Raw genomic sequence first — 12,564 nt, forward strand, 5'->3', positions numbered from 1 at the left:
CTGTGGGCAGGTTAAGTGTCAGATTTACAAAAAAAATATACCAAATGATAAGTAAAGACATCAAGCATCTATATAAAAAAAAATTATATTGATATGTTCATTTTTGAAAAAGTTACGGCAGTTTTTAGTAAAAAAAATTAAAAAAATATCGAAAATTAGCGGTTTTTTAAATTTGTAATTTTTTTGGAGGTTTCCCCCATTTACGGGGAACGAGGGAATTTTTTTCAATTTTTAAGGGTAATGTCTTCGACTAGATACGATTTGTGATCTTTTGACGTATCATTGAAAGAAATCGGTTCGGTGAGAGCTGAGAAAAAGTGGTAACAGACACAANAAAATCACTATCATAAGAAACAATTCGATACAAATCTGTAGATAGTATTTAATTCTATGAAATTGGTGTATAATTACAAAAGTAACATCATCTTCTATTTCCTTAATTATATCCAGATTAGTAATTCTTAGGTTCAAAATATAATACATAATTTTTAATTATATATTATATAATTTTTATAATTAATTGTTTTCAAATTATTATTGATTTTGATTTATAATAAGTTAAAATTAATTATTTTAAACCTACTTTTTTTCGACCTTAAAAGTGATAATTTATAATTTTAAAAAATGAATTTATTACTATAACTTTTAGCTCAACTTACAACTTTGAAATACACATAATTAAATAGAAAAAAATAAAATTGTTAAGATTAATATGCAGTCAGCAAATTGTGTAATTACTATTTACAGTAAATTTATCAGAATAGCTCTATTTTTTTTTTTTTGCATTTTTATTGTAATAGATCACTTAAATATAAATCATACTAATTATTTATAATTTAATTTTGGTGTTTAAAAAGATTCTAAAATTGAAATATGCAGAACTGAATTAATTTTAATAATTTACTTTAACTAAAAAAACCAATAAAAAAAAAGTTGTTAAAAAGATCTACTCAATTGAACATATTATAAAATTTTATTATAATTGTAAAAATCCATTGTTAATTCAGGTGAAACTGAATATCATTTATTTTTAGATTTTTGATTTATAAGCAACATGTTACAAAAAAATTTGGAATATTATAGATTAGTGGTTACACACAAATTACATTTTTGTTAAATTCGACGGCCATTTTCCCATAGAAGAAAAGGTGACGGGACAAATTTTTTTTTTTTTAAATTGTAGTATATATTGTAAGCTTTAATTTGACATATATTTAAAGGACGTTGTATTTCCGAAACATTTTCAAAGTTAGACTGAAAACGTTCTACTTTTATATGCGTATGTGTCAATTTTTATACCCCCCCCTGTATAAAGGAAAATTGTTCGATTTAAATTAAAACTATATTAAATAAAAGAAGTACATATAATGTATTTAGACAAAAAAATTTGTGTTGATACATACATTATTCAACAAGTTATAACAATTTAAAGTTGAAAATTTTAACACAAAAATAGCATTTTTTTAACTACGGCAGCTGTTTGCACATAAAAGATAATAGGCCAGTCAACAAAGGAGTAATTTTGGTAAATGGCGGAAAAAATTCTCAACCAAATTTTTTTTTTTTTTAAAGTTCACTTAAGATATGTATAATGACATACTAAAAGTCCTCTTTGATTGGAATTGGACTTGTTTTTACAGATTGCAAAAGTTCAAAAAATATGAGCTTTTTTAATTTTATCAAAAAATATTTAACTTACAAAAAAATATTTCGTACAAAAGTTATTTAGTTAATTTTAAACAAAAAAGGTATTTTTTATTTTTCCATTTAAACAAATATTTTTCGATTTACATTACATTTAATATGAGTACTAAAATTTATTTTCTATTTTTTAAATGTTATAAATGCATATGTGCGTATGTGTTAGTTTATTTATTTATAATATCATTAAAGTGTAGTGTATATTAAGATACAACCGATAGAGTAGGTAATTGATTTGACGCTATATTGTTTAAACCCAACCAAACGCTAAATTGTACATTTCCAGACAACAATTATACTATATCAATTGGCACCGGAATTTCTGGTAATGATAAAGATAATTATTATAAAGCGTATTGGCCTTTGGTCAGGTACTGGAGCTGTTAAAAATTATGGCTAAGTAGATATATATAAGTAGATGATTTTTATATAAATTTCACTCTCGATAAATGAAATTTTTATTTGCGATTAAAATAATAATTACATTTACTTTTACCTGATAAGCACATATGATTGATATATATTGTAACAAAATAATAAGTCCAATACTACTCATAAAAGTCATCGTAATTAGAATTACAAATTTTTTGATACGTGTCAAATAAGTAATTTTCTATAAAATAAAATTTCGAGCTTCATGAATCCTATTTAAAAATTTAGGATACACAAAAAACAGATAAAATAATTTGTTTACATTCAAAATTTGAAGTTCTATTTATGAAACAAAATAGGTTAACGATTTATCTTAAAATCTACCCATATAAAACATGAATTCTAAATTATATTGTCTAATGAATGTATTTTTAAAAAAAATTTGACGTCATTAATATGGTAACTTTTGTTGTTTAAATAAGAACAATAAATTATGATAAAGAAATTAGTATTTTTAATTAGATTTATTAACATGAACAAAAATATATTTAATACCCATAGGCACTAAAAAAATGTTGTATATTATAAAACCTATATTTCAATCACTAAAAGTTAATATCAAAATCCCATAACATCAACTCAAAACTACATAACATTACGTTTTGTGATTTTTTTTTTTTTTTAGAAGAAAAAAAATAATTTCCGAAATATGTAGGAGTCTAATCGTAGAGATTAATTCCGTCTATTTTAAAACATTGATATTATGTCTTTTTGAAAATGTTGAATGTTTCTAATTTCTGTTTAATACTTTTTGGTAATTTCATATTCAGAACTGCATAGTAAAAAATTTCAATGTTTAACTGATATAAATAATTAAATATCAATTTATTGTGTAATTACTTACAGTAAGTATAAATTGTTACAGTATTTATAAAAGCTGTAGTTTTAATGATTATTTGATAAATTTTTTTTTATTGCTCATTTCTTGTGATGCAAGTTTTTTATTTATAGTCCGCATTCTAAAATATATTCTTGTTCTAATAATGAAGTTTAGGACTTCATCATCCACCAAAAGATCATCTGAATTACATGCTTTTTTAGCTAACACCAGTACCTCCTTTATTAAGTCTGGAGTTTTTCTAGTATCTAATAAAAATTCAATCATAGGTATGTATGTATATATATATATTGCGCACAATGGACTAACAGGTCTGAGTGCATGGGCATTATGTCCACCACAATAATAACTAGGTATGTATACAGGGTGTTCAGTAAGTCAGGAAACGGGTTTCTATTGTTCTCATTGTTTGTAACAATGAGAACAATAGAAACCCGTTTCCTGACTTACTGAACACCCTGTATAATATTTTACATTAACTGTATTTCTATAAGTACCATTTTAATTTTTTTTAAATAGTTTCTATGATTTTTCCTAAATTTATTAATGTAGGTGATGGTTGTCATAATATTCCAATTTGTTTAGCCTCTATCCAATCATTAGGTTCATTCAAATTATCTACAAGATTCGGATATTTGTATTCAAATTTAAAAGCTATATATCCCATTAAATATGTGAAGCTGTCCTCCTCAAATAAATCTGATGGATTATATTCATTATTAGCAGCACACTAAAAAAATATAACATAAAAAGGTACTAGAAATATTGAATATATTACTTTATTTTATTTTGATAATATAAAAACATAATCTATATTTTAAGATTATATTATACTATTTCTCTCATTCACTTATTAAGTAAAAAAGTTAAAATAATTTCTATAAATAATGTTGATTGTTTTTTTTAATTCACATTAATTATTACTCATTCATTAAAAGAAAAAAAAATGTTATGCGCTATGTTTTCCAAGAATGTACCATCTTAACCTAATGTTATATATTTAATATTAATTTCTTCAATATCTTTCTAATTTATTGTTTTTAAAATGAAAAATAATTTTATGTGTCAATTATGTCTGTTTATAATCACTACACATAAAGCCGATTAGAAAAATCTTTGCTAAACAGCATCAAACAAAAAAATACTCAAATATGAGTTAAAAAGTTACAAATCTCTATTATGAGACATATAGAAGAGAAATGAATAAAATACAACAATTTCATGCAAAAAATAAGGACTGTTATTAACAAGTTAATGTGGTGTTAATTCAATGTTAGAACATGAAAAAATAAGTCTGTAAACTAGTTAATATAGCTCACGTTTAATTAACGAGGTACAAAATCCTAATTTTTCATTAAAATACAAAAGTTACAACAAAAAAAATACATAGAATCTAAAATAAGTATCCACGATTTAATTTAATATAAAATATAAATACAATGCGTTGTTTTCAAGTAATTAATATAAACTTAAAAATTATGTCTATCATATATATTATATCAGAATTATCAATTTAAAAATCGTGCGATTTTAAAATGCATTCGGCAATGGTCGTTTTTTACCGATCGTATACGAATGCATAAAAACACAAGGTGATGCACTTGCGCGTACTACGACGAAAATGCGGACTGCGATCGAGCATACTTCTTATTCATTTTACTATGCCTGTTGTAGCATTATGCAGTTTAAGTTAAGTTACGTTTGTTTTCATTTAGTTAAGTGTTTTTTTTTTTTTGTATGAATTGGTAAAACATTGTTCAAGTTTTGTTTTTAAAATACATTATTCATATTATTATTTTGAAGGCATACAGTTGTTTTCATTTTTCCTTCTTTTTTTACCTTGGCTGGTGCATTTTTGTAGTGAAACTGCAGATATTCTATTACTGTTGTAAATTGTAATTCATTTTATTCATATAGAGCATGGCTGTATGTAAGCAGTATGGAGTATTATATTTATGGATTATTCGGTTCGATAATGGTAGGTTCAGTTGTTCGTATTTAATTATTTAGTTGTATTCATTGGGCTGGGTAAGCTTATTTTATGTTAACAAAAAATATTTTTCTTTTGGCAATTTTAAATTGATTAAAAACCTTTTTTGTTGATTATTAGTTGTCCCTATTTTTAGCCGTGCGGCGGAATTCTATTTCCCATTTTTATTTTGGATTTTTTTAGAACAGCCCAAACGGTAACAAAATATTACATACTATGTAACGTTTACCATCTCGCTTTTTCAATGGAATAACAACGCAAATGCAAATTATTCACATAAAAACAAAACATATAGGCTTGACATAAATTAAACTGAATTTTTCATTTGTTATTTCTAGTTTATTCCTTCCTAGATATCATTTTTTTTTAAAATAATTTACGGATAATAATTTGTTGTTAATTATGAATAAATTGTCTGTCAAAAAATTTCATCAGAGTCAAAAATATACTTTTAATATTCAATTTTTGGTACTAATTTTGAATCAGCAATTATATGTTTTCCATCAACAATAATTTTTTATATTATTGTTAATTAGTTAAAAACTATAGGATATAATTATAAGGAAAATAGTTCTAAATATATCAATTGTATCATTTATTAAAACAACAAGTGTTACGTTGAAATGATTTATTACGATTAAAAAATTATTCAAAACAAAAAACAATTGTTTTTAAATTATTACTGATTTTGATTTTTAATATATTAAAAATAATCAGTGAAAACATCGATTATAACCTATTTTCTTGATTCTTTAAAGTTGATTTTTCGAAAATTTTTAGTAAAAAAGTTGAATGTGTTACCATGACTTTTAGCTCAACTTGCAAGTTTAAAATTTATATCATTAAATAAAAAATTTTATGAGAATTAAAAAATGGTACTGTTCAGTATAATATGCAGTCAAAAAATTTTATTATTATTATTTACAGTAAATTTATTAGAAAAGATCAATATTTTTTTGTATTTATCGTAATACATCTCTTAAATAGAAATCATAGTAACAATTTCTAAGTAACTTTTGATGTTTAAAAAGAATATACAATTGAAATATTCAGAACTTAATTAATTTTCAGGATTTACCTTAACTGAAACAAGTAATCAAAATATTGTTTATGTACTTAATTTAGTGTATTATAAACATTTATTTTAATTGTAAAAATCCATTGTTTAATCAGAAAAAACCCAAAGTCATTTTTTTAGAAATGATTTATATAGTAAGATGTTACCAAAATATGTGGAATATTATAGACTGGTAGTAACAAACACAAATAAAGTTAAAAAATTAATAAATTACAAAGTACAATTATTTAATTTTGTAGTTGAAACCTATTATCATATCAAACTTAATTCGGCAGTAAATACTTTAAAAACATTAGAAATTAATGATTTTAATTATCATTATGGAGAATGTCTAAGTATCTTTTTATATGATAAAGTGAGAGCTGAGAAAATAAATGAGAGCCACAAAAAATAATTTGTTATATCATTTGCGTAGTTTAAGAGAACTATAGCAAATTACAAAAAATACTAGGGTAATAGTTAATCAAAATATTAATTTCAGAAGTGTTTTTTTAATTGTACATGTGAAATCTAAAATAAATAATAAACAATAATAAAACAATAATATTTATAAAATTTACTTTTTAATTTTTGATACTTAGCCATTACTATACAATAAAAGCTAAGTAGATAAATCTTCAGTAAATTCAAGTTTATCGTCTAACTTTATGTTTTGACAGTCTGAAACTTTTCTAAAGCCCAGATTTTTATAACAAGATATGTAAACATCTTCACAAAAATTGTCAAAATAATTACATGCATTATGAATCATTTGCATATGATATTCAAGATTTTGATTCTTTGATGTATTTATTGAATTTTTTAATGTAGATACAATATTCTTAAATTCTTTAATTTTTTTTAATTTTCTATAATAAGGTTTGTTTATATAACAACGGGTATACATTAGTTTCTTTTCTCTATGTAAGTATAAATAAAATTCTTGAAGAAAATTTTCAAATGTTTTTAGAAAACTTTCAACCATTACAAATTTTTCGTTATCGTTTTTATCAATAAAATTATTTTGAGAAAACTTATTGATCATAAATGAATTGATAATATACTCAATACACTTTGATATGATCTTTAAACTCGATTTAGAGCTAAAATTAACACTCCATATTGATGATTTATTTAGAATAATTAAAGCTTCATACAATCCTTGCAGCATTTTTTGAGATTTGTTAAATGAATTAAACAATTGAATCAAACAATTGTGATAGTAGGTAGATGCATCTTTAATGCATAAATAAAAAATAGCAGATAATAATGTATAATAATTTTTAATTACTTCTCCATATCTACATCTTAGTAGTTGTGACACATGTTCTTTTTTTATTTGAAAATTTATTTCACTAATTGGGTCTTTTATTATATGATCTACGTCGAATAGTTTACTACAATAAATTATACTTATGTGGTTCATTGATTCCCACCCAGACTCCTGAAGAAGAATCGTAAGAGCTTCAATTCCATCATTTTGATTTATTGTTTTATCTTTTGGAGGTATACATCTATGTCAAAAATCATATATTTTGATTATTACGTAATTATATAGATACTTTAAAATTAATTATTATAAATTGTATAGTTTTACTTTCATTCAGATTAATTACACAATAATGATAAAAATATAGAATTATTATTTTATATTTATTTGATATGTTAATATATTAAAAAATAAACTAAACTAACTATACTATAGTTATTTAAAAAAATTCTATACTTAGTATAGAAGTTTTATGATTTGATAAATTAAAAAAATAACAATATTTTAAGAATATTTCTTTCTTAAATTTCTATGAATTAATTTTTGGATAAGTAGCAAACATAAGCTTATGTGTAAAATTTATTACGCACAAAAATAGTGATTTATTTATATGAATCCACATCAAAACATCTTAATAAATAGAAATAATACCAAAATAATGTTGTTGTGCAATCTTACTAAAAAACCAAATTAGTTTTTTCCAATAAAAAAAACTATATTTTATTTCGTAACGATATTATTTCTTTTTTTTAAATTTTTAAAGACCTGTTGAATATTTATTATAATACGTTTTACAAATTGATTGCCAAAAAATAATTGTATACTTTCAAAAAACATATTTGTAATCAAATATATTAGAAAATACATTTAAATATATGAATTCTTACTTCAATGATGTGGGGTTAAGAAATCGTTCAAAGACTAGATTTTTGTACCAAATTTCTATAGTTTCGTTGTAAAACTTATTAAGTGTACTACTTGTTGAATATAAAATATCAAAGTTATTTTCATTATGCCATTCCGCTATATTAATTGTTGTCCAATTCGTTATTATAAAAGTGTTGTTGACATTATAATTATGAGAAATATTATTTACTCTGTTAGATGCATCTGTATAAAATTTAATAAAATTCTCAAATTTTATTTCAGATTCTTGATTTGGTGATTTATTGAGATCAAAAGACCTGGTCTCTAAACTTATTTCTAAGACAAATTGATATATAAAGTCGATTTCGTCAATTATAGGATGTAACACCATGTTTTCAAAAAACAAAAATCTTATATCTATATAGCTTATAAACTTCATGGCATTGTGTAAATTTTCGAACATTGTCTTGGATTGTTTCACTTGTTCTTCGAGTACTATTACACAATGAATAAAATTTTCCGATAAGTTTCTTTCATGAAATTGCTGACATTTACACATAATAATAGCTATATAATCAAGGAATTTTTTTAGTATTATAGTGTATTTGTAATTGAGAACACTTATTGTATATTGATAATTACACATTAATTCCCTATACTTGTTTGGCTCGAAAGCTTTCTCTATATCAGTAGTATTATTTAAATTTGATGTTTGATTTATCTTTTCACTAATTTTAATTCGTAAACCAACGTGAGTCACAAATCTTTCAATGTAAAGTTTATACTTCTTATGATAACTTCTGCAATATATTCCTTGATCTGGTCTCAACGCCATAACGACAATAGTTACTAAAATAAACGAATAAAATTCCATCATAAAAAAATATTAATATTAATATTAATACTTTAATCAAACTAGTTTTTTAATTTTTGGGAAGGTTAACAATGATCATGTGCATATGTCTTCATTATTATTTTATATAATTTATTTTTAGTAAAATGTATAAATAATATAAATTGTTTTCTTACATTGGTAAAAATATATTTCTATTTAATAAAGCAAGTTTTTTTATTATTTTTCAAATAATTTTTTATAGGATTTGTTAAATATTTTCGCTTTGAAATTCTGTGTCTATAATATCAAAATTGCTTACAAGAACTTTTTGTGCTATATTATATTATTTTATATAGTGATCTAATTATTACTTTTAAAAAAGTTTAATTTAAGTGATATTTAAAAGTTTTATTTAAATTAAATACGAAGTCATAGTTCTATTTTTAATACTTTTACTCGATCAAAATGAAATGCGGTTTTTTAATTACAAAACATTTCGAGTATTCTATAAATATTACTATGTAAATATATAATATACCTTTTTATGTAAATATAAATTTCAAATCAAATATGTGTTATATTGTAAAAAAAATATAAGTTACGAATAGCTAAGTTTAACTTATTTAATTTTAAATGTACATGTATTCTATTGAAAAAACAGTAGTATAATATACCTCCTGTGATTTTTAAAACATATATTTTGAACAACTTCAGGTAAGAGTAATTTTACTACACTAATCAAATAATAAATAGAAATCAAAGAACTTGTATTAATTATATCATTACGAATGGTGCTATTATCATTCTTTGATATTATCACCTCTCCTATTAACTTCTTTCTTTTGATTGATACAAATTTAATATTGTAACCCTTACGGATAATTTATAAAAAATTATAAAGTTGTTTAATTATAAAGTTTTTTTTTTACTTATGAATGAATTTATTGGTCTACAAGGTGTAATAGATATTTAACACTTATAATTTTATTTTATTTATATTTTTATAGTGATGACTTTTCTAATAAATCACATTATCATGGGAGATGATAGATATAAAACACCAATATACGTATGAAACATTAACTCAAATTAGTACAATAATAGATTGCGCGTGTGTCTCTTCAAGTTTAATTAAGTAGTCAACGAGAAGCATTTTTCAATTAAAATCTAAAACATAAATTTTCCCCCTCAAAAAACAGGCCTATAAAAGAGCAATTTTTATCTCATTTGCCACCTTATTTTTTCTAAAAATTTGGTCATAAAGCATCTCTGCAACAGAATGTTTCGCGATTGTGCTCTCTTGGCCTTAGAAACTTTTTCACACTTGATGTTTTTCATCTAACTCTCTTATAAGTAATGTAATAAAAACAATAATAACTTAACCATTTTATATTATTTATTTTTAATTTAAAATGTTTACAAATTATTAAGACAAATAATTTTATATTTTGTGAAATGTTTCAATTAAGAATTTTTTAATTCTTCAATTGGAGTGTCTTATTAGTGCACTTATTGAATGCATTTCGAAAATCTACCTTAAAATATCTAGCGGTTAAAACTGTCGTAAAACAATAGTTTGTGACGTTTCACTAAGGAGATCGTAGAATGCATTTTAAATTTGAATAGATACGTGTTTGATTGATTGCACAATTTACTGATGGTTTGTTGAAATCATTATTCTAGCATATCTAACGCTTGAAATTATTGGTAAAACAATAGTTTGTGACGAGTCACTAGGGATTGATTCTCATGATCTATCTGGTTCTATACATTTTCATTTTAAAATATAAAGAAACACTCATATATTCAGATACCAGGCGTAGAAAGGAGTTACAGTGGAGTAATATTTCAAGTTTAATAATTTTTATAATCTTATAAAATAAATAAGTAGATTAAAGTCAGCGCTCTTTTTATACAATAAACGATCAAGCTAGCTGAACACAATGTAAAAAATTATATTTTTAAGTATGACATAAAAATTAAAAATAGACTTAAGATAAATCAAGAATAATTTTTATCGAGGGAATAATAGAATTGCTAAAGGTAGATAATTAAAAAAAAAAAAAAGGGATATTATTAATAGATGTTTTATCACCATTCTAATCTAATAGTATGTATTTAACGTAAATGTCTTAATTTGTATTTAACATCCATATAAAAAAATAATTCAGCTATTAAGGCTTGGTGCCCAACAATTGGACAGTTGCATTTTACGTAAACACACATTGTTTCCTATTTATACAGAGTGTTCAGTATAACCAATAAATATTAAGAGTCGTAAAATCCTGCCCCATAAGCATTGCACATTTCATTGTAGAATTAATATTATTCAGGTATGGTCATCCGAATGTAATTTTCCTTCAATTTACATTTTATGACAAACCATGTATGGTCGTTGTATCTTAACAAAGAATTCTTGATTATATAACGTATAGTTTTATTTTCACCTTGTAGAAAAACGAACTTCAACAATCCGTTAACCATAATATTCATATTCTATTTATTTATCCTTCCTCTTTTTTTTATGACAGTCATATTTCTCAAACACAACTGCCCTTTGTTAGTTCGACGCAGTAGCTCCGGGCTACAGACGAGTAGAATTGTCACATCAGCATCTCCCTCTATGCTAATTAATATGTATTACGAATTAAACAAAAAGAAATAAAACGTGTGTAATATAAGTGGTAAGAACATAGTAATAAATGTTTTTACAATTTAAAAATTAACCGATTTTAAAAATCGTATTTTTGGGGGGAAATTTTGCCCATTTACGGAGAACAAGGGTAAAATTTTCAATTATTGAAGGTAATGACTTCAACTAGATACGATTATTGATTTTTTGACGTATCGTTGAAAGAAATCGGTCTATTGAGAGCTGAGAAATAGTAGTGACAGGCACAAAAAAAAAATTAAAATATAAACACATCATGATAAAACTAATACCTTCCAGCTTCGCATCAAAACTAAAAATAGTTATAAAAATATTTTCGAACAAACTAAATGAATAAAAGCATTAGTGACATTGTTGGATACACAACGGTCGAATGTGCTGTCGAGAAATTTTATTGTGATTATTTATATCATCGTTGTGCTACACCGAGTTGTTGTCCTCTCTGTGTATGTCTTTATTGTCGCTGCCGTTGGGTCTATATATTTTTTAAGATACAATACCGATCATAGTATATTGTATACGTCGGTGAGATTCTTGCGTTCGACTTCAATTGATCTTTCAATATTCAACATTATCATCAGCCGTTTTAATTAGCCGATAATGCTTGTTCATCTTCTTTCTAAGATTTACTCACATTTATAATTTATTATTTGTTTATATCAGCGTCATTGTGGCATTAATATTAAGTGTCCCTCCTATCCACATTAGTGTATATAAGATTTTATGTTTCATGTATAATACATTTAATTGTTATAATTATATATTGTGAAATTTATCCTACATTCATTAATACAGTCCGCTCACCTTATTCTTTTACCTCGACATTGCCTGACTTAAGAAAAAATAAAACCACGAACGTTAATGAACCCACGTGAATACCATCGGACGCTACGTTCATTCGGA

At 23.8% G+C, this 12,564-nt stretch overlaps 3 protein-coding genes across 4 annotated transcripts in view; 1 reads left to right on the top strand and 2 right to left on the bottom strand.

Moving 5' to 3' along the window:
• The window catches only part of LOC126907959 (uncharacterized), a 7,633-nt gene extending 5,288 nt beyond the window's left edge, over nt 1–2,345 (bottom strand). Inside the window, exon 1 of the mRNA XM_050689709.1 lies at nt 2,198–2,345. Coding sequence (XP_050545666.1) covers nt 2,198–2,266 — 69 coding nt within the window. The 5' untranslated portion in view covers nt 2,267–2,345. The remainder of the gene's footprint in view (nt 1–2,197) is intronic.
• Nucleotides 1–12,564, top strand: part of LOC126907928 (uncharacterized) — a 134,793-nt gene that overhangs the window by 79,204 nt on the left and 43,025 nt on the right. The window lies entirely within an intron of this gene.
• LOC126907926 (uncharacterized) lies at nt 6,531–9,284 on the bottom strand. Of its 2 annotated transcripts, XM_050689620.1 has the most exons (3): nt 9,185–9,284; nt 8,176–9,004; nt 6,531–7,532 (listed from the first exon to the last, which is right to left on the bottom strand). In XM_050689620.1, exons 2-3 carry the CDS (start codon nt 8,988–8,990, stop codon nt 6,641–6,643), a joined length of 1,707 nt encoding a protein of 568 aa, XP_050545577.1. In that variant the 5' UTR covers nt 8,991–9,004; nt 9,185–9,284; the 3' UTR covers nt 6,531–6,640. The 2 variants fall into 2 exon arrangements, with proteins under 2 accessions (XP_050545577.1, XP_050545576.1); XM_050689619.1 differs by lacking the exon at nt 9,185–9,284 and having other exon boundaries at nt 8,176–9,082.

This window comes from Daktulosphaira vitifoliae, unplaced genomic scaffold (genome assembly GCF_025091365.1).
Source record: "Daktulosphaira vitifoliae isolate Bord-2020 unplaced genomic scaffold, ASM2509136v1 Scaffold_5, whole genome shotgun sequence".
In the NCBI taxonomy this organism is placed as follows: Eukaryota; Metazoa; Arthropoda; class Insecta; order Hemiptera; family Phylloxeridae; genus Daktulosphaira; species Daktulosphaira vitifoliae.

What these genes read in the sequence shown, in the direction of transcription:
- LOC126907926 (XM_050689619.1), bottom strand. Translation starts at nt 9,032, where the DNA reads ATGATGGAATTTTATTCGTTTATTTTAGTAACTATTGTCGTTATGGCG. An exon ending in CTTAACCCCACATCATTGAA is followed by an intron (nt 7,533 to 8,175) that starts GTAAGAATTCAT and finishes TTTTTGACATAG; the next exon opens with ATGTATACCTCCAAAAGATA.